Below are 20,608 nucleotides of genomic sequence, written 5' to 3' on the forward strand. Positions count from 1 at the left end.
CCCTGAGCCTTGATCACATGACAGCGTGATCCAATATAATAACCCCTTTTAAAGTGCAAGTGCAAGTTTGAATTCAGACCACATGACTTCTACATGAATAAACATAGAAGACTGGAAATGCCGCCAAATAGTTAAAGAATATAGTTTGCTTGTACAATGCTTATCATTTCATAGGCTCTATTGGAGGACCAATGTGCAAAATAGCAAGATTAAATAGTGCAAATGTGCATACAGTACTATTACTTTACAATAACATCCCAACTGATGAATTGTATCTTATAATTACTGCATAAACGCCGTTTTTCAAAAAGTTTTACACCTAACCATCACGTTTCAGTGCTTATTGATACAATGGCATAAACAACTTTTTGTGCATATCGCAAGTTCAATGTGCAAATTGCGCATACAGTACATTATCTTTTCATAGATGCTTTCTAAATAATACGTAACACATTCAATTGACTGCTTCAATGCCTTGTTATAAATTGCACTCCATACTGAAACACCTGGTTGAATCCAGCAATGAGTCATAATACCTACATCTACTATTCAAAACTCATTTTCAGTGCCAATACACAATTTGATCACATAAGTAACCCTATTCGCCCAAACTTTACTAAGTATTGGCTCCCTTATTCTGTCTTAATATCAAAATTAATCCTAATGAAGATAATATACCTCCTATTCCAAGCCATAAAAGTCTGTGTCCAATGTTAGGTCTGTAATCTGATAAAATTAGTGAAAAAAACACCCCACGTATACTAGACCCCAGTGTGATTAAAATAGTTTTCAACTTTGCAGGATATAAAAACAACTGATCCCAATTGTATATATCCCGGCAGTTACTTGATAGCTTACATTTTTCCCTTTTCATGCTATTTAAATGGTTACAAATTGGAATAAGAAACTTACTTGGCTCAACTCATGACAAAACTATAATAATGCTACCTCTGCTCATGGGGGAACATGTACCTGTTACTAAGGCAAAATTTGAAATAGTACTTAGTATTATCAAATGTATCATAATTGTATACTAAAATATTAAATAATATCATATAGGTGGAGCAAGCTTGCTCACCTACTAAGATAAACATAGTATTTTCAGAGTTGCCTTATCGAAACTCCCCCCCAATACTAATATTTAGGGTAAACAGGCATACATATCATCAGTGACGTTCAGTCCCCCAGGATGCGTAGTATTCATCTGCAATATGTATCGAGTCTCCAACTTTCGTAATTTTGACTCTCTGTCACCTCCCCTCCTGCTTGCATTAGCTGCATCTATCACATAAAATCTCAGGCTCGTATTGTCGCTTTGATGTAATTCCCTGAAATGTCTAGCAACCGGATAAGTATTATCCTGATTTGCAATCGCTATTCAATGTTGCGAAATATGTTTATGTACCGCATGTTTTGTGCTGCCCACATACCTCAGCATACATGGACATTTGAGTACATAAATAACGAATTCCATCTTGCATGTAAGCACCTTAGATATACGATGTTCGATGTTACTGAACCTGTCTTTATAGGTTTTCTTATTAATTGCATGAATGCATGATTTGCAAGTTTTGCATTTATAGAATCTGCTATTTGTTTGCAACCATGATGTCTTCTCAATAATTTCAGATTTAGTATTATATATATATATATATATGCAAATATAATCCACTATTTATAGCGCACAGCTCATGCTAAATGGTCTGTTGATATTCTGAGGGAGCATGAGGTACTGAACTCTATACTAAATTAAAAACACAGTTGTTACCAAACTAATCATTTAAAGATATATTATTTTAAATGCCCCCAGCTGCATCATTTGTGTATCAAATCTTGTAAAGGCTGGGCTCAAAACCAGACCTCTGCCTCGGCTTTGGCTCACTCCACCCTATGATTTTGCTGGCTTGCACATTTCCCTCATTAGGGTCCGTATTACGTATTGGCATTGTTTGCACCCGGAGCACCTTTGAAAAGGTGCGCCAGGCGCAATCAGTGCCAATGCGCCCCATCATGGTTAATGTTCTGCCCTGGGGGCACCCGCCTGCACTGTCAAAAGTGGAGTGGTGTGGCTCACTGGTTAGAGGCGGCAGACCCGTAAGCAGAGAACGGCCTGGGACCAGGGTTTAATTCCCGATGCGGCAGGGTCATGGACCAGGGTCAAATGGACTCGATAATTCTTGCCTAGGTGCCTACTCTAACCAGGGAACACACTCGGCAACTCTGGGCATTAAGCTTGCCTCATCTCTACAACGGCCCCCCACAGACGCCGGGGATGCCTGGTTTCACCTTGGAAATACCCAGAAAGGGACCATCTCACAGGGAAAACCAGGAGGGGTTCCCGAGCGTTCTTCAGCGCCAGGATATTCTTTGGAGTCACAGTGCGCTTTACAAGAACACCCACATTTACATTTACATTTTCATTAGAGATCCCCTTGCAGGCTGGTGCAGTCATTGACTGTACTCTTCTGCAAGGGCATGTCTGGGGGTCCGTGAGACCCCATTTACCCTCTGCAGAGGGTTGCTTTCACGAGGCGTACTGACAGTGAGCCACATGTTAAATGGGGCACTATCAGTGCGTCTTCTGAAGGCTTCTTTGACTCTGCACCCGAGTCTGTAATATGGTGCAGGTGCAGAGTCAAAGGAATTACCTCATTTGCTGGGCACGCCCCTATGTAAATGAGGGAACACCCTCTGTTGATAGGACTGGCGCTTAAGTGCCCCAGCGCTATTGGTATTATAGAAGGGGACGTAAAAGCGTCTGTGCCCCCTTCTATAATACCAAATTTGGCGCAAACACTTTTGCGCCCCCGGGGCACCTTATGTAATACAGCCTCAGATTGTAAATCAGATATAAAATCCCACTAAACTGAAAAAAAGTACATTCGCATATTTCAAACACTACCGTAAGTCATTAGCTCTCATTATCTCATTAGAACACTCACAATTGCATTATGTCTCTTCTGCTGCTATTTCAATCAGTGATCAATAAGCGGGGAATTTCTTCCTTGAAGAAGTACAGGGACCTGTAACCCGTGCACGCACTTGCCGATGACGAGGTGGAAAGTTCGAAATGACACAATCTACAGAATGCAAAAATTAAAAAGAGGAAGCCCATGTATGGGAAATGGTCGCGGTCACAGTATATAAAGGCACAGAGAGAACTTAGCAAATATATACGCACGCAGGGTTAACGAGTAACTTCACACCAGACAGCAGTTGAGTATCTGTTTGTAATAAGAACCAAACCTAGACGTCCGAGAAGATGTTTGCTAAAGTAAGTGAATTTGTTTTAAATTCTTTTTGCAGTTAACCCCTCGCCTTTCCATCACCCGAACTGTGTCTGTATCCACTAGCTCTCTAAAGAATCTATCCTTTTTTGTTTCGCAAAGAAACAACATTTGTAGTGTGCGTGTGAACATTTTTATTTTGCTCAGTATTGATTTTCATCCAAATTATTGAGCCATCTTTTCACCGTGGAGGTAATTTACATTTCTTGGGGCAACAGACATTCATTTTCAATCTTTGCAAATGTTCAACATCCTAATAAGCAAAGGACAGTGCTTGCCCTGTGAAGGCTTTTGCAGTTTGTACAGTAGGAAATGCAAAACCTGAAACAAATGTGAAAAGGAAGTGGTGTAATTGTGATATATTTGTCTGCCACATTTTTGCGCGTGGAAACATTTCCAAACACGGTTCTGCCCATAGGAGTGTGTCAGTTTTGAAACTGAATGGGTTTCAGCTTCCCACTATCTAGCTGCCTGCATAGTTATTTCCCTTGTTATTTGCACACCTTTACCTTTTGTGTTAAAAGCGTTGTCTCACAGCGCTATTTGCTGCCTGGTCTAATATTACATGCTTTGGCATGTATGTGTGCTCAGCATGGTTTGTCGAGGTTGTGTCTGAAGGTTTGTATAGACTGGAGGTGTTAAATGTTTGTATGAATCTCCAAGAGTGCTGATAGCCTTTTTTGTGAATTGGACCTTTTGCATATGCAAAATGCCTTCGTATATGTGGCCCTAGGTTCACTAATAACTATTTTGCACAGGCAGATGAGTAAGACTCACCCATGTGCAGTTGAGAAGTTCAGTTATGCCAGGACATATGATCAGATCATATTTATAATTTGTTCAAGAAATGCAGTAGAGCAAGACGCCTTGGTGCGCTGTGTGAAATGGTAGAAATGCACCATATTTGTCAAGATATGGCACATTCCTGCTCTCTCCTTGCAATGGCACACTTTTGGCTGACTAGTGCCAATGCAGGCACCCTTGCACTACAGTGCAAGGGGGCCTGCATTGCACACAGGATTGTTTTTTGGAGGAAGGGAAAATTCCGACACAAAAAAATAATCCATTGTGGCTTTTTCCTCTCTGCGTGTGATGTAGAAAGAGAAACATTTTAGAAAAATAAATATATTTCTCCTCCTTATGCCTCCCTTGGGAAGGCATAGCATTTTGACCCGTTCCCAGGTCTACCCCCCATGTCTGTGTGTTGGTTGCATTTTTAAATCTTGGCAAGGTGAGTCCGCCTTTTACATTTCTCAAGGTGATAAAACATATAACGTTGAGCCAAGTAATAAAAACGATTAAAGTAGCAAGATATGAATCATTTTGTGGTATTTTGTAAATATTTGGTAAAATTACCAGTAAATGCCAAAATATTGAGTCTTGAGTTGCAGTTGTGGATTCCCAGCATGCCACTTTGTGACTGCGCAGTCTACTTTATTCTCGCTAATACTTTATTGTCTTGCTAAGGCATGACAATGTTTAGACATGGAGCTCTCCGCTATGTCATGTTATGTGCATTTAGAATACTTACGGTCTGCCATTAGTGAAACCTTTTGAATATTTTTGATTGACATCGTCTGATGAGAAGAATCGGACACATTTTCTTGAGATATAAAAGCACAAATGATGTTGGGGGTTGGCATAAATGAATGTAAATGGAAAAGTGTCAAGAGTTATAGAAATGGGTGTTGTTTGTTGATTCTTCTTCAATTGATTGAATCAAATGTTGCTTATTTCTAGACTGTGACAGGAAGTATGGCTGGCATGGTTCATGGCTTGACAATTGGCCACCTGACAGAGTCGGTGCTTCAGAGGAGCAAGCGTATGATCCTGGACACCCTGGGAGTCGGGCTCCTGGGTACCGGCACCGAGGTCTTCCAAAAGGTCTTGCAATATAGCAAGGTAAGAATTCTGCACCCCTGGTAATCAAGGTATATTGTGAAACTAGTTCTGCTTTGTTTCTCTTAAATTGCCTCAATGAATGTCGGGATCAAGGAGAGATTTTTTTTAAGACTATCTATGACATCTCCTATTAAATGAAGCATGTGTTGTATGGTCACAATCAGAATTAATGTATCTATATGCTAAAATTAAGTTTCATACTTAAACATTACTGAACTATGCATGGTGGCCATCACTTCCACTATTGCTTAGACAGACCGTTATTTTGAATCAGCATTGATCTCCCAATTACTTACTTTTGAGGTATAAATTGAATGAGATTGTCTTTGCACTTGATTTAATGATGCCATGACTGGCCAGTTACTGGTCATTTTATCAGTATATCTGCATTGTCATGAGAGATATTCTCCCAAATGTCCGGTGAGTGAGGAGTGGCCCAGTGATTTCTTATAGGCTATGAATGATTGGGATTGGGATATCTAAACATATATGTTCCCTATAGATCCCCGTCAATGGGAGGAGAGCTTCTTTCTCACAAGCACTACAACGTTTACAACATGTTTCATTGCCACTTCACTTTTCATGTCGGCCGTTCTCCTTAAAATGGTCTAAACGATGTATGGTTTTTATTACGAGTGGGGGCACTACAAATGCAGCGTGCTCATTTTTAAACGTTATAGTGCTTGTGAGGAAGAAGTTCTTCTCCCTTGATGGGGATCTATAGGGAGCACATATGTTTGGATGTGTAGCATACACAGTTAGTAGTTTTTAGGTCACATAGATACAATTTTTCCACACATGTTTTGGGTGTTGGTTTTAGTTCCTTTTTAGGAAAGTGCTGATGATGAGAGATCGAGCAAGCTGGCGAGAACCTGCCAATCGCTCCTTGGTGGTTGCCTACGTGAGGCACTTCCTAAACACATACATATTTAGTATTTTTCTTAGACTTGTAAGAATCACCTTCTAGCACAGGACCAGCCTTTATCTTTAAATACACATACGAGTGGCTTCATAAGTAGGTACTAGAACTTCCCCCAACTAAAAAGAAGAATTGGGGAACCTCTAAAAGTCCGACTTGATGTGTAACGCGTAACAAGGGCTTTTTTTGTATATGATGCATAATCTTTTGTTACCTGCCTCCCTGAAATGATTAGCTGGTCTCAGCATTCATCGCATTTGTTGTTTTCCAGATCTACAGCTCTGACAGATCCAGCACCGTCTGGGGCCAATCAAATCTCAGACTTCCTCCTCTGTACGCTTCCTTCACCAATGGAGTTGCCGTAAGAACCTTTAAAGATTTTTTGTGTAAAAATATTAATCAATGTGTTATTAAGGCAATTATTACTGCCTTTATCCCTTTCTCTGTTGATTTGTGTGGGCCTACTAAACACTACAATACCAGTCAACCATCGGAAGAGTAAAGTATTTCAAGAGATATCAATAAAACCATTTGATGGAGAGTGACACAAAATTGTATTGAAGAATGTCACCGTGTTATTCAGAGACTGGCACCTTTCTTGATTAAAGTTCTGTCTTCATAAAAGAGCCAGCAAAAGCAGCAAAGGCAAATTTAGTATGCTCTGTAGTTGAGAGGTCGAAAAAGAGTGGAAGCAACACAAAAGATGTCGACTGAGCACACTAATATTAATGTCTATTTTCTGGGCATAGATATGGACTGTACCAATGTATGTGTTTTTTTCTTAAGTGAAACAGGCTCACCTTTCACCTTACAACTCTATCCTCAAAATCTTCATCAAACCAAATATTGTGTGTGTGTGCGTCCATCTTGCCATCCACCATGCCTGGTGAGCTTTCCATTCACCTTCTGATAGTTTCGGCATGTTCCTACACAAACTTTGAGTCTATATGATCTCTGACACCATTCCCACATTGAAATCTTTTTAACACCTCTCTCTCCAGCCAGCTCCACCATTTCTCCAATCTGGTCTGCTTCCAGTCCCTATAAGTGTGTTCCACCTTAGACATCTGCTTAATTTAACTTCTATAAGTCCTTCATTATCAATGCTCCACCCACTTTCCTGGACTGTGTCACTCCAGAATCTTGTTAATTGGGGGCCAAGCCTCTTCAGTGTGCTGTATGGCAAGAGACAAAAGCATGTGGGAAGGGTTGTAGCGGGTTGAAGCTCAGCACTCAGAGAATAATTACTGCTAAGTGACAGAGGAGTCTACATCGTATGATACGTGGCAATTTCTTCCCTGGGTGTCCTGAATCAGACACAAGACCAAATATCGTTTTTTTTAGGCAGGCCAATTTCAATGACAATATAAACATTCTCATACTCGGTGCTGCTAATTGCTTAGGTCTGGCTCTCATCACTAAAACTGAAGTCCAGCCAGGCAGAAATTAGGAACCATATTCTGTTCCTAGATCTCCTTTGAGAAAGATTTAGCTAACTCGCAGGTTATTGTTTAAAATATATATATATATATATATATATATATATATATATATATATATATATATATATATATATATATATATATATATATATATATTACCTACTGGCGGTCGCCAGTAGGTACATATAGTTAGGATTTTTTTGAATAGGGATTTCTGAAAATTCTATGTTGAATAACTTTGGCGTTGATGGACGGAATTGGCTGAAATTTTCAGGAAAATGGCACATTTTGTTTCCGAGCGTCCCTTGAAAGTTTGGTGGGGTTTCGTCAAGCAGGGGCCGAGAAAAAAGGGGGGTCCTAAAACGTGTTTTTAACATTGAGTTTTCCATAGGGCGGTTGGACTCACTTTTAGCCCGAACGGCTGAATGGATTTCCACCAAACTTGGCAAAATTGTAGGGACTGGTACCCTGATGTGCCTTTGCTATGTCTCAAGATATATGCTCCAGTGGTTTTTCCGAAAATTAACTTTGAAAAATATATATTGGGCTACATTGGGCTATATATATGTTAGAGCCCAAATGTAGCCCAATGTAGCCCAATGTAGCCCAAAGATGGCCACCAGAGACAAAAAAACCAAATGTAGCCCAAATATCAGCCAGATGTAGCCCAACTATAGCCCAATGACAGAATGTCCCAGAGTGTCCTAAAGAACAACTAGAGCGCTAACAGTCTTACTTATGACAAAAGTATGGCACACCTGAAGTCATCTTGATTGGAATAAAGTGTTAACACTTAAAACATTTAATTTGCAAAGGAACAAAATGAGGGGGTTCATTTTGCCATAGAAATTATGATAATTGCTGAAGAAAGAAAAATTAGGGCACATTTTGAGTGACTTCTCAAATCCTCTTATATTTCATTAAAAAAATTCTGATATGCAGTCTCCCAAGATGTCCACCAGAGACAAAAGAGCCCAAATGTAGCCCAAATATCAGCCAGATGTAGCCCAACTATAGCCCAATGACAGAATGTCCCAGAGTGTTCTAAAGAACAACTAGAACGCTAACAGTCTTACCTATGACAAAAGTATGGCACACCTGAAGTCATCTTGATTGGAGTAAAGTGGTAACACTTAATACATTTAATTTGAAAAGGAACAAAATGAGGGGTTTCGTTTTGCCATAGAAATTATATATATATATATATTCACTGAAAAAACCATAGGTTTCACACCAGTTATAGTTAGGAATTAGCATTTAAAAAACCTATGAAATTCACTGAAAAAACCATAGGTTTCACACCAGTTATAGTTAGGAATTAGCATTTAAAAAACCTATTAAATTCACTGAAAAAACCATAGGTTTCACACCAGTTATAGTTAGCTGGAAATTTTACTGATATAAAACCATTGAAATTCCCACGTTATAGTTAGATGGACTCACTATAACTTGCGCGACGAGGTATATATACGTAGGTATACATAGTTAGGATTTTTTTTAATAGGGATTTCTGAAAATTCTATGTTAAATAACTTTGGCGTTGATGGACGCAATTGGCTGAAATTTTCAGGAAAATGGCACATTTTGTTTCTGAGCGTCTCCTGAAAGTTTGGGGGGGGTTTCGTCAAGCAGGGGCCGAGAAAAAAGGGGGGTCCCAAAACGTGTTTTTAACATTGAGTTTTCCATAGGGCGGTTGGACTCACTTTTAGGTCGAACGGCTGAATGGATTTCTATGAAACTTGGCAAAATTGTAGAGACTGTTTGCCCGATGTGCCTTTGCTAGGTCTCAAGATATGTGCTCCAGTGGATTTTGAGAAATTAAGGTTCAAAAAAATATATATATCTGTGACAGCGACCCGGTTAGCGCCCCGGTTCGCGTACCAGACGCGTAACGGAACTTCGCGAGGAGAAGCGGATCGGTGACTGTCAACATTCTAAACAGTCCGGAGCAGCCGCCATCTTGGGCCAGATGTAGGTAGCCCTTTACCGATCGGAATCGGCCCAAAATACCGATTTTCGGCCGTTTCCGATCGGTAAAGGGCTAGGGAGATGTAGGTGCACATATTCGGTAATTTTACCGAATCGTTATTATTACCGAATCGGTAATAAGTACCGATTCGGTAATAATTACCGATTCGGTAATATTTACCGAGTCGGTAATATTTACCGATTCGGTAAAATTACCGAAAATGCTATGTGGGTAGCCAATTATCCATTGGCACATCGCTTACAGAATCGGTATTTTACCATGGAATACAAATCCATGGTAAAATACCGATTCCTGTGTACATGCACATCTGTGCATGTACACATGTGCCATGTGTCAGACAGACGTGCCCTTAGGGCATGTCTGTGTGCCACATTGCACACATGCCCGTTTTGGGGGTGCTAGACGGTGTCAAAGTGACACCCCCTGCACCCTTGTGAATTCATTAATTACCGATTTGGTAAATACCGAATCAGTAATGCCTAATCATTCCTATGGGCTTCAAAGCCCACAGGAATGAATGAGCATTACCGATTCGGTATTTACCGAATCGGTAATTAATGAATTGTTAAGGATTCGGTAACGAATCCAGATGTTGGGACCTACATCCCATTTACCGATTTTGAAATACCGAATCGGTAAAATTCGGTATTTCAAAATCGGTAAATGGGATTTACCTACATCGGGCCCCTTGTCTCTCGGTAGGATCGAGAAACAAGAGGTGGAAATAAACGAAGGGGGAAATGAATGAAAGGGGCAAGGTAGACCCCTCCTGACCCCCTAGGATTGATGTGGAGGCTATTAAAGGGCCACGCGGGGCAAAATAAAAAAAAAAATTTTCGATTTTTCGCGGTGGAAGCGCTACCCGGTACACGAACCGGGTAGCTCACTGGTAGCATAACGGGAGTCCGCCATCTTGTGTTTCAGACGAATTTAGTCACAAGAAGGAGGATAAACAATGTTGGGAATGGGTATAAGGGGGTACGGGAGACATATCCTTACCCCCTAGGTTTTCTGAGGGTAAAATAATATTGGTGGGTTATCCTGGAGGTGACGCACCTCAGCAACGCTATAATTGATTGGATGCCACCTCTATACTTTTTGTCTGTGCCTCGGGACAGAACTGCATCGCAATGAGGCATGTCACCAGCCGGGCATTGACCTTTTTTTGCCCTCGAGGGTAAGAAAAAAATTGCCATATAAAATGGTCTAAGCGGTCGGATTGCCGGGGCTCTTCACGCAAGAACTGCCTCGGCTCTACCTCCTCTTCCTCTGGGTTTGGAAGGAACTTTGCAGGTGGTCCTTCCCTCCTAGGTGGTTGTGGTGGTGGTGGGGGTCCACCAGCTGCAGCTACTACAGATGCCATGACTGAACAAGCAGAAACAGGTCTTCCTCTCACAAAGATGAAAGTCAGAGTGAGGAAAAAAGGTGGGGGCTTTCATCATTTGGGAAAAAAAAATGTTCTAAACCATGAAAAGTGTTATTTTCAGGTCACATGACCTGTTACGCTTACGTTACGCGTCCCACTCCGCGCCCGGAGCGCTTCCGGGGTGCTGCGCTTAGCGCCTCGGGTCGCGCTCCGGAGCACTTCCGAGTGCGCTAACGCGGCGCGTCATAAGATGCATTACGCGGCAACGCGATACGTCCCGCTTACGATGTTGTTTTCGAATGCGGCAGTTGTGCTAACGGAACGTTTCCCGGTGCGCGGATCGGGTCGCGGCACCAAATTGAGCTAACGGGAAGCTACCCGGTGCGCGGACCGGTAGCGAAAAAAAAAATATTAATAATTTATATACATAAAAAAATTATATTAAATACATAAAAAATATATTTTTCCTTTAAAAGAAGAATACATTTTACAGCTTTTGATATTTGCAATTAAAAAACCATTGAAATTCACTGAAAAAACCATAGGTTATAGACCATATATAGTTAGGAATTAGCATTTACAAAACCTTGAAAATTCACTGAAAAAACCATAGGTTATAGACCATATATAGTTAGGAATTAGCATTTACACAACCTTATTTTACTCACACAAACCATTGAAATTCGCATATATAGTTAGTTGCACTAACTATATATCGCGCACCCGCAATCCACTGCTGATGATGTCACATATTACATCATTCATGACATGGTCAGTGACATCACTGATGACATCACTGATGACATCTCAAATGACATCACTGATGACATCACTGATGACATCTCAAATGATATCACTGATGACATCTCAAATGACAACACTGATCACATCACTGATGATTTCATTCATGTGATAATAGCATGAACCTCTTCAGACTCTAATATAACCTTAGATACAATCAGTGTAAACAGACACTCACAGACTGTCACTCATCCATGGAGTTACTCACACACCTAGTCAGTCATGCAAAGAATCAATCACACCTCCATTTCCTCAACTATACAGTTATACACACCTTACTTATTCAAACATATACTAACACATATTTACTCTCTTATACAATCCCTGATACAAGTTCACAATGATCCATACAGCCACTCACACATTCACTGGCTCTTATACACAGTTATTTATATATGTCAACTCTCACATGTACTGTGTTTTACATATGTACTTACTTTGACATGTAGCACTGAGATATCCATTCACTAACCAATACACTCATGCACACAGTCAACCGCCCATACAGCTGTTTCCACATGCACTTTTGAACCCATACATCTAGTGAATAAACTGCTCACACATCTATGCACAGTGTCATACACCTCCCATCCACCCACACACACACTCAGTCTCCCATGCAAATACTTGGGCAACCAATCAATAACCCATATAGTTACTCTTGTAGCTACTGATCAACACATGCAGCAGTTTACAGAACAACAGACATAATGATGCACGAATTAAGACAGTTTAGTCACTAACCCATGCACTCAGTGAGACACATTTAATCACTCACTCATACAGTCAGTCATGCACCTACTAAATCCTTCATCCAGACACTTATACATCCACTCATTCTTCAATATGTAAGACATATTTTAACTTTACAGAAACATACAGTCACGTGATGTTGTCATCATTGATGTCATCAGTGATGTCATTTGAGATGTCATCAGTGATGTCATCAGTGATGTCACTGACCATGTCATGAATGATGTAATATGTGACATCATCAGCAGTGGATTGCTGGTGCGCGATATATAGTTAGTGCAACTAACTATATATGCGAATTTCAATGGTTTTGTGTGAGTAAAATAAGGTTTTGTAAATGCTAATTCCTAACTATATATGGTCTATAACCTATGGTTTTTCCAGTGAATTTTCAAGGTTTTGTAAATGCTATTTCCTAACTATATATGGTCTATAACCTATGGTTTTTTCAGTGAATATATATATATATATATCAAATGTGGACACATAGAGGGGCTTTTATGCAGTGGGCTTCATCCATTGATCTGTTTAACTGTTGTTCATATTGGCTTTCGCCCATGAGGCACACAGCATGGGGTAATGGGAAAGCCCACTTTACCCATCGGCTCCTTTCAATTTGAGTGAATGCACTAATCCTGTGTGCATTGTTCTCATCCTCTTTAAAATAGCTCCTTACACGTCAGCGACAGTTTCCAAGTGTGCTTTTTATTTATTTTTTATATTTCCTTTCAATGCTTGTTATGTTTGTAGCATGCCCATCTGATGCCGGTTGGACCAGTTTGCCAAGGCATGACCTATTGGATTTGGCAGAACTTGTTTATAAAGGAAGTAGGCTAGTGCAGACTCAAACATATTTTCAGTTACTAAAATATGTCAGTTAGGATCTAAAATAATTTGATGGAAAAAACTGAGATGTAGACAATACAGATCTGTAGTAGGTCAAAAACTGATCCAGTCAATCTTGCAATGTTTTTTATTGCCTAAATAACATGGAAGATAACAAAAAGATTGTGTGCCAAATTTTAAAAGATTGAGGCAAAACCTGTTACCCTCCTTCCTTATTTCAAGAGCAGGTGAAATGCTACAATATCAATGTGCCCTGTTCTTTCCTGGTGTGAACCCTTTTTGTACAAGACCCATCAACAGAACCTATGTGCTAAACTATTTTATCTGCCTGCATTTAAAATGATGCAAATTTGAATGACAGAAACACAAATTGTACATTTGAAGCTTGGGCTCTCTAAGTAGTCCTGCTTTTTCAATCCCTTACAGTCATTTTGTGTTGAACTTCAATGCGAGATCTTCTTACTGTGGTCATATATGTATACAATGATTTATCATTAAATGTATTTATTTACACCTTTCCTTTTAGATTCACTCAATGGATTTTGATGATACGTGGCACCCAGCCACACACCCATCAGGGGCTGTTCTTCCCACTTTGATTTCTATAGCAGAAGCCATGCCCCCCAAGCAGAAGTACTCAGGACTTGATCTGCTTTTAGCCTTCAATGTGGGCATTGAAGTACAGGGCCGACTTATGCGTTTTTCCAATGAAGCCAGCGATATTCCCAAAAGGTAAGCCTGATATTAAGTACCTGAAATATGTTTAGGAACAAATATTGGACAGCAGAGCTAAATGTGACATTCTGGTACTGACCTAAATGCAAACTTCAAAAGTGATGGAGTACCCTCTCTGCCAAAGTAAAGTTCTGCCTGCATCATTTAGAATCGGGCAGAACTTCAGTATGTTGACCACTATGACTATACCGTCTTTGCCTTCTACATGCATCTATGACTGTATGACAGACAAAGGGGGATTGTAGGTTTGGCCATGGGTTTGCTTACTCTCTTTAGAGTGGGCAAACATTTGTCCATTTCCCACTGTCTGCCACCGCCAGGTAAAGCCTGGCTGCAAGGGGCAGTGAACACTGCCAAATGACACCCACACCGCGGGAGAAAACTCCTATGCTGAAGGAGTCATTGCTATTTTGATTTTCAAGAACAGATTTCTGCTTGGGGATTTTGTTTTTAAACATAAGAAAACATTGAACATGTGATGTATGGCTCCAGCATGTTGATGGAGATGTCCATCAAACTTCCAATGCATTTACAGGAACCACCTGACAGTGGTTCCTGCAAATGTAAGAAATGTCTGTTGGGCCAATGGACATCTCTAAATTTGGCAGGGGGAGTACCATCGCTATAGCGGGGGGAAAAATACTCCACCAGGGCGACAGCACTTAATCCTACGCCAAAGAATAAATCGGGTCCTTAGATTGTAGAATTTCAACTTTCCTTTGAGTGTTTGTGGAACTGTGTAATGTAAAACTCTGCAACCAACCTGAATCCATTCCATTTTGGAGGGTGAATATCTCCCAAACCTGTGTCGGCTTGAGGTTGAAAGACATTTTTCTCTCCCTCTACGTCTGGATTCATTCCAGAAAGCTGCAGCCAATGAATGTTGTAATTATGAAGGACATGTTTTAAGAGTTTATAAAACCAGGGCCTAGATGTATCAAGCCATTTGCGATTTGCAAAGGCCGGAATTCGCAGAATTCCGGTGTTTGCGAATCGCAAACGGTCTTTTTGCATGTTTTGGAATGCATCAAAAAATCGCAAAATAAGGAATCGCAAATATTTGTGATTCCTTATGTTGCTATAGCATTTAAGGAATCGCAATTTTGCGATTCCTTAAATGCTATGTATGTAGCATTTTCTAATTGTGAATTTTGGTTAAGAAATCGCAAATTACCACCAACTTGTAGTTGATGGTAAGTTGGGAATTCTTTAAAAAATGCACAATTTGGCATTTTTGAAGGTGGCATGTGACGCACATGTATGTGCGCCATATGCACACATATGTTAATTTCAGGGGTGCAGCAGGGTGTCCTAGAAACACCCTCTTCACACTTTTGTATCTGTTGTCCTAGAGACACCCCTGCACCCTTGAAATTATTCTCATTTTGCGATTAGCATATTGCGAATCACAATTTGAGATGTATTTCACAATCATTCCTATGGGCGAAATCGCAAATAAGGAAGATTAAGAAATCGCTAATAAATAGCGATTTTTTACATACATCCCATTTTGCGATTTCTAAATAGCGATTCCTTAAAAATCGTTATTTAGAAATCGCAAAGGGGAATGTTGATACATCTACCCCCAGTTTCTTGAGGAGTGCTGTACAGTAAGAACTAACCCGATCCAATGCCTTCCTGAAAGTGATAAAGCTGTCATTGAGATATAGATCTCCTATTGTTTTGCATCCCTTCCTGCCATCCTATTGGCAAATCTTATGCTATTTTTTGAAGATTATGATCCTTCACAATCTCATAGCCCTCACAAATGGGAGTGCTCTCAGTACAACTTTAACAATTCTCTCCCACACCTATCCCACCTGTCTCATAATATATAGATATATAACCCAGACCTTTTTGGCCATCATTATAAGGTCTAGTAGTGCTTCTTGACTATGTGTGCCCTGTAACAGCTTATTTTCCAGTATTCTCTTCATCTAGGCATTCCACTGTGAGTTGCATTTGTGATGTCATTTCATTTATATGTTATGTAAAGAAGCTCATATAGCACAGTGGCTACCCATTCAGGATTTCCTGGTGCTTTTATAGCAACATGTGTGGTTGCACAGGCCCAGCTAGTTCAGAATTTATAGCTGTTAATCTCAGTCTTCCCTGTTCTCTTGGTTATTTTAAAAGAGCTTATTTTCTGCACCACCTCTTACCTGCCCAAACCAGTGAGACCAATAATGGTTTATTTCTTTAAATGGTTCACTAATCAAAGGAGTCACCAAGACCTACAACCTCGTATAGGTAACATGGTAGGAATTCCAGTTTAGGTAAGGAGAATCTCTCCATTACAGATAACAGCAATGAATTAAAAAATGCGATCAAATTCTATAACCAAGCTATGATCCTGCTCATGTCGAGCATTTATTGAGTTCTCTTATCACATAACACCTTGATATTGAACATTTGTAGTTTCCCAATGTAGTCCACCATTAGTATAGTAGTTACTATCCCTGGGCCCGATTCACAGAATGAACTTACTACTTTTGGCATTCACAGAATGAACTTACTACTTTTGGTATTCACAGAATGCACTTACTACTTTTGGTATTCACAGAATGAACTTACTCATTTCGGTATTCACAGAAGTTAGGACTACTAACTTTAGGACTCCTAAATGCCTTCTGTGAATACCGAAAGTCTTAAAATTAGGATTTTTCTCAATTTAGTAGTAGTAAAGTTAGGACTCCTAACTTTAGGACTCCTAAATGCCTTCTGTGAATACCGAAAGTCCTAAAATTACGATTTTTCTCAATTTAGTAGTAGTAAAGTTAGGAGTCCTAACTTTACTACTACTAAATTGAGAAAAATCCTAATTTTAAGACTTTCGGTATTCACAGGAGGCATTTAGGAGTCCTAAAGTTAGGAGCCCTAACTTTACTACTACTAAATTGAGAAAAATCCTAATTTTAAGACTTTCGGTATTCACAGAAGGCATTTAGGAGTCCTAAAGTTAGTAGTCCTAACTTTACTACTACTAAATTGAGAAAAATCGTAATTTTAGGACTTTCGGTATACACAGAAGGCATTTAGGAGTCCTAAAGTTAGGAGTCCTAACTTTACTACTACTAAATTGAGAAAAATCCTAATTTTAAGACTTTCGGTATTCACAGAAGGCATTTAGGAGTCCTAAAGTTAGTAGTCCTAACTTCTGTGAATACCGAAATGAGTAAGTTCATTCTGTGAATACCAAAAGTAGTAAGTGCATTCTGTGAATGACAAAAGTAGTAAGTTCATTCTGTGAATCAGGCCCTATGTTTCTTAAGCCCACAAGCAGGAATAACCTGGACTTGTCCCAGTTGATTCACAGTCCAGATACCTCTCCAAACCTGGTGAGCTTCTTTACTAGCACTGACATTGATGCCCATGAGAGCCTTCCACATGCAAGGATTGTTATATCTCTAAACGCTCTTGCAATCTGCTACTTTTTCAAAATATTACATGTAAATCACAGCCTTAAATACTATTCTGAGTCTTGTTTTTTTGCTTTTCATGTCTGCTTGATGTATTCTATATTCACCCTTATGTTTTTTTTCCAACCAGGTTTCATCCTCCAGCAGTGGTTGGCACATTAGGAAGTGCAGCAGCAGCTGCAAAGTTTATGGGACTACAGCTGTCTGGATGCCGAGAAGCTTTGGCAATTGCTGCGTCATATTCAGGTGCTCCAATGGCAAATGCGGCTACCCAGACGAAGCCTCTGCACATAGGCAATGCAGCTAAGAATGGGCTGGAAGCAGCCTGCTTAGCATACCTAGGCCTGGAAGGAAACAAGCAGATATTAGATCTCGAGTCTGGATTTGGGGCCTTTTATGCAGATTATGCTCCACAGATGCTGCCTTCTCTGAACTCCTACACATGGCTGCTGGGTGAACAAGACGTGGCAATCAAAAGGTTTCCCGCTCACCTCGGGATGCACTGGGTGGCGGATGCAGCATGCTCAGTCAGGAAGCACATAGTAGAAACTGATGAATTGCTCCCCATTGATACCATCCAGAAAATTGTTCTGAAGGTTCCAGATGCCAAGTATGTCAACCGGCCATTCCCGAATTCCGAGCACGAGGCCCGGCATTCATTCCAGTTCAATGCATGCTCAGCCCTGCTTGATGGACACATGTCTGTGCAATCGTTTAGCGATGACAACATTCAAAGACCACAGCTGAAGCAGTTACTACAGAAAATGCAGGTGGAGAACCCCAAAGACAATAAGCCAAACTTTGAGAAACTTTACTGTGAAATAAGTGTCACACTGCAGAATGGTGTTATAATCACGGAGCGCTGTGACACCTTCTATGGTCATTGGAGAAAGCCTCTCAGCCAGGAGGATTTAGTAAAGAAGTTTAGGTCAAACGCATCCACGGTTCTCTCAAGGGAAGCAGTTGATGGCATTATTGAGACTGTAGAGAAATTAGAAAATGTTGTTGATTGTTCTGTCTTGAGTTCTTTGCTTAGGCTTAGGGAAATGTCTACTGCAGATCAAATGGTACGTCTTTGACAGTGAACTAAGTGACAGAAGTTACATGGCCAGTTGCTGGAGATCTGTAAGTCTGATCCTTTCATTCACAGGAATTTCAACAGAATCCTTCTGAACCAATTCTTGTCAGGACAGTTTGAGTCTCTCCTGGTAATCAGAATCACAACTAGATACTTCCAACAAAATCGCAGTGCTTGGATTACAACTGATGAGCTGTAGGTTTCAGTCCCCCATACACTAACTGGGATTTTAATGTAGATTCTGTGATATGATAGAGGAGGTGGTGATATGACAGAGATACGAAACCACCTGTGGATATGAGTACCATAAAGGAGCTCATATTTCAACTATGGTTTGTCTCCAAAGAGTGATGAAGTAAAACATGTCATGGTAATCCACAGAGCAGCACAAAGGCAGTCTTCTTCGCAGCAAATGTGGTAAATAAATTGAAGTGTCTTCCAGGAGAAGCGATGGGGCACAATCAGTATTAGAGTTCAATGGGCCCAAGACAGACACAGAGAAGTAATCATAGTCACTGAGCAAGGACACAACTGGAAATACAGTAGAGTCTCCCCTGTTGCAGTGGGCAGAATAGGTATACCTGGAAACATGAATAGTGATTGAGTATGTTTCAACATTCTGCAGAATTATCAACTAAGCTGAAAAAGTGAAGGTAAACTTTTCATCTCACACTGGCAGATATCCTGTGCGCTTAAACAGCAGTGATTAAACTTGAGAGAATGTTTCGCTCACTAATAGTGGCTCTTACTCTTCATGAAAAACCCTCCCCTGTAGCTGATGTTGTGCAGTAGAAAGAGTCAGCTCATGACAAGCCTACTAAGCATACATGAAAACAATTTCTGCAATTTCACGCGTGTTCATCTACACACACACGCACACACACATCAATGCAATTACCCATGCACTGCACACAGAACAGAAACACTCAACCACATGAACTATGGATTAAGAAATTATGTAGAAACAGCAAAGAATGCAAAGAAACTATAATTATTTTTTTCTGAGTGAAACTATGTGCTTGTGGGAGGAGAGTAAAACTTTATAGAAGCATAAAGTCAACCTGTAACATAGCTGAAATGTATTTTCAAATATTGCATTTGATGAATTCTTTTTTAAGAGTGCTATATGTGTGTCGGTGATATTGTACGATCAAACACTAATGAAAAAACATTTTCTGAACACCTGAACAATACAGCGTATTTGTGGTTATTTTACAATAATAAACTACTGTTCTGAAAACACTAGTTGAAATGTGAAAATTCTTTCAAAATATTTCTTGTTCATCTTTTTATGATAATATGCTGAAATGAGGACTGCCAATGAGCTCGCTTAAGAATGGCTTGCTTATTTTATTTATTTATTTATTCTGTTATCATTTTGAGGAAGTTACTCAAAAGAAAAACCGAAAACCCACAAAACTGCATGAATTATGACATTGGCACTTAACATGTTGAGTATCCAGCTGCCAGGATCAGAGAGGCTTTTGGGGGGGGAAAAGAGAAAGAGATAAGAAAGAAAATTCCCACACAATCTTTTTTCATTTGTGGTGTATACATCATACCCTGCAGTTAGCAAGTCTGAGTGTACATTTCACAGCTCCAATATGTGTAGGTGACATGTATTGCCCGATGTGATATCAAATATTCATTTGCCATTAAGGCAGGGCACATCAACAACAATAAGAGTAAAATTCCTACTTTGATGGCCTGTCTAGTGTGCCTGTCGCTGGGCAGTTCTGCACTGTCTAATGGGGACGTCAGGCATGTCCCAGTTATGCAGGTAAGTTTGCAGCCCGTCCCTTATATCTTTGGGCCTATTTCCTAGTTAGACTGGACTACTTTATGCAATGTTGTAAAGGCGTTTTAATAATAGAGATAAAATAATATAGTTCATGATAAATGTACAGAATTAACATGCAAACTTAAAGAAAAATGTAATGCTTTTAAATGTAGAAAATGCACTAAGTGATCATATTTATTCGTACTAGGCTTCAAATGCCTAGAGCAACATTGCTTAACAAGCTAGTTTTTTTGAAACACACATAAAATATTTAACTCTTCACCTTTCCA

At 40.0% G+C, this 20,608-nt stretch overlaps 1 protein-coding gene across 1 annotated transcript; it reads left to right on the forward strand.

Moving 5' to 3' along the window:
* Nucleotides 1–3,173: 3,173 nt before the first annotated feature.
* ACOD1 (aconitate decarboxylase 1) lies at nucleotides 3,174–19,780 on the forward strand. Its single transcript, XM_086934860.1, has 5 exons — nucleotides 3,174–3,274; nucleotides 5,028–5,189; nucleotides 6,380–6,469; nucleotides 13,833–14,038; nucleotides 17,591–19,780. Exons 1-5 carry the CDS (start codon nucleotides 3,263–3,265, stop codon nucleotides 18,537–18,539), a joined length of 1,419 nt encoding a protein of 472 aa, XP_086790986.1. The 5' UTR covers nucleotides 3,174–3,262; the 3' UTR covers nucleotides 18,540–19,780.
* Nucleotides 19,781–20,608: the final 828 nt, after the last annotated feature.

This window comes from Lissotriton vulgaris, chromosome 8 (genome assembly GCF_964263255.1).
Source record: "Lissotriton vulgaris chromosome 8, aLisVul1.2, whole genome shotgun sequence".
Classification (NCBI taxonomy): Eukaryota; Metazoa; Chordata; class Amphibia; order Caudata; family Salamandridae; genus Lissotriton; species Lissotriton vulgaris.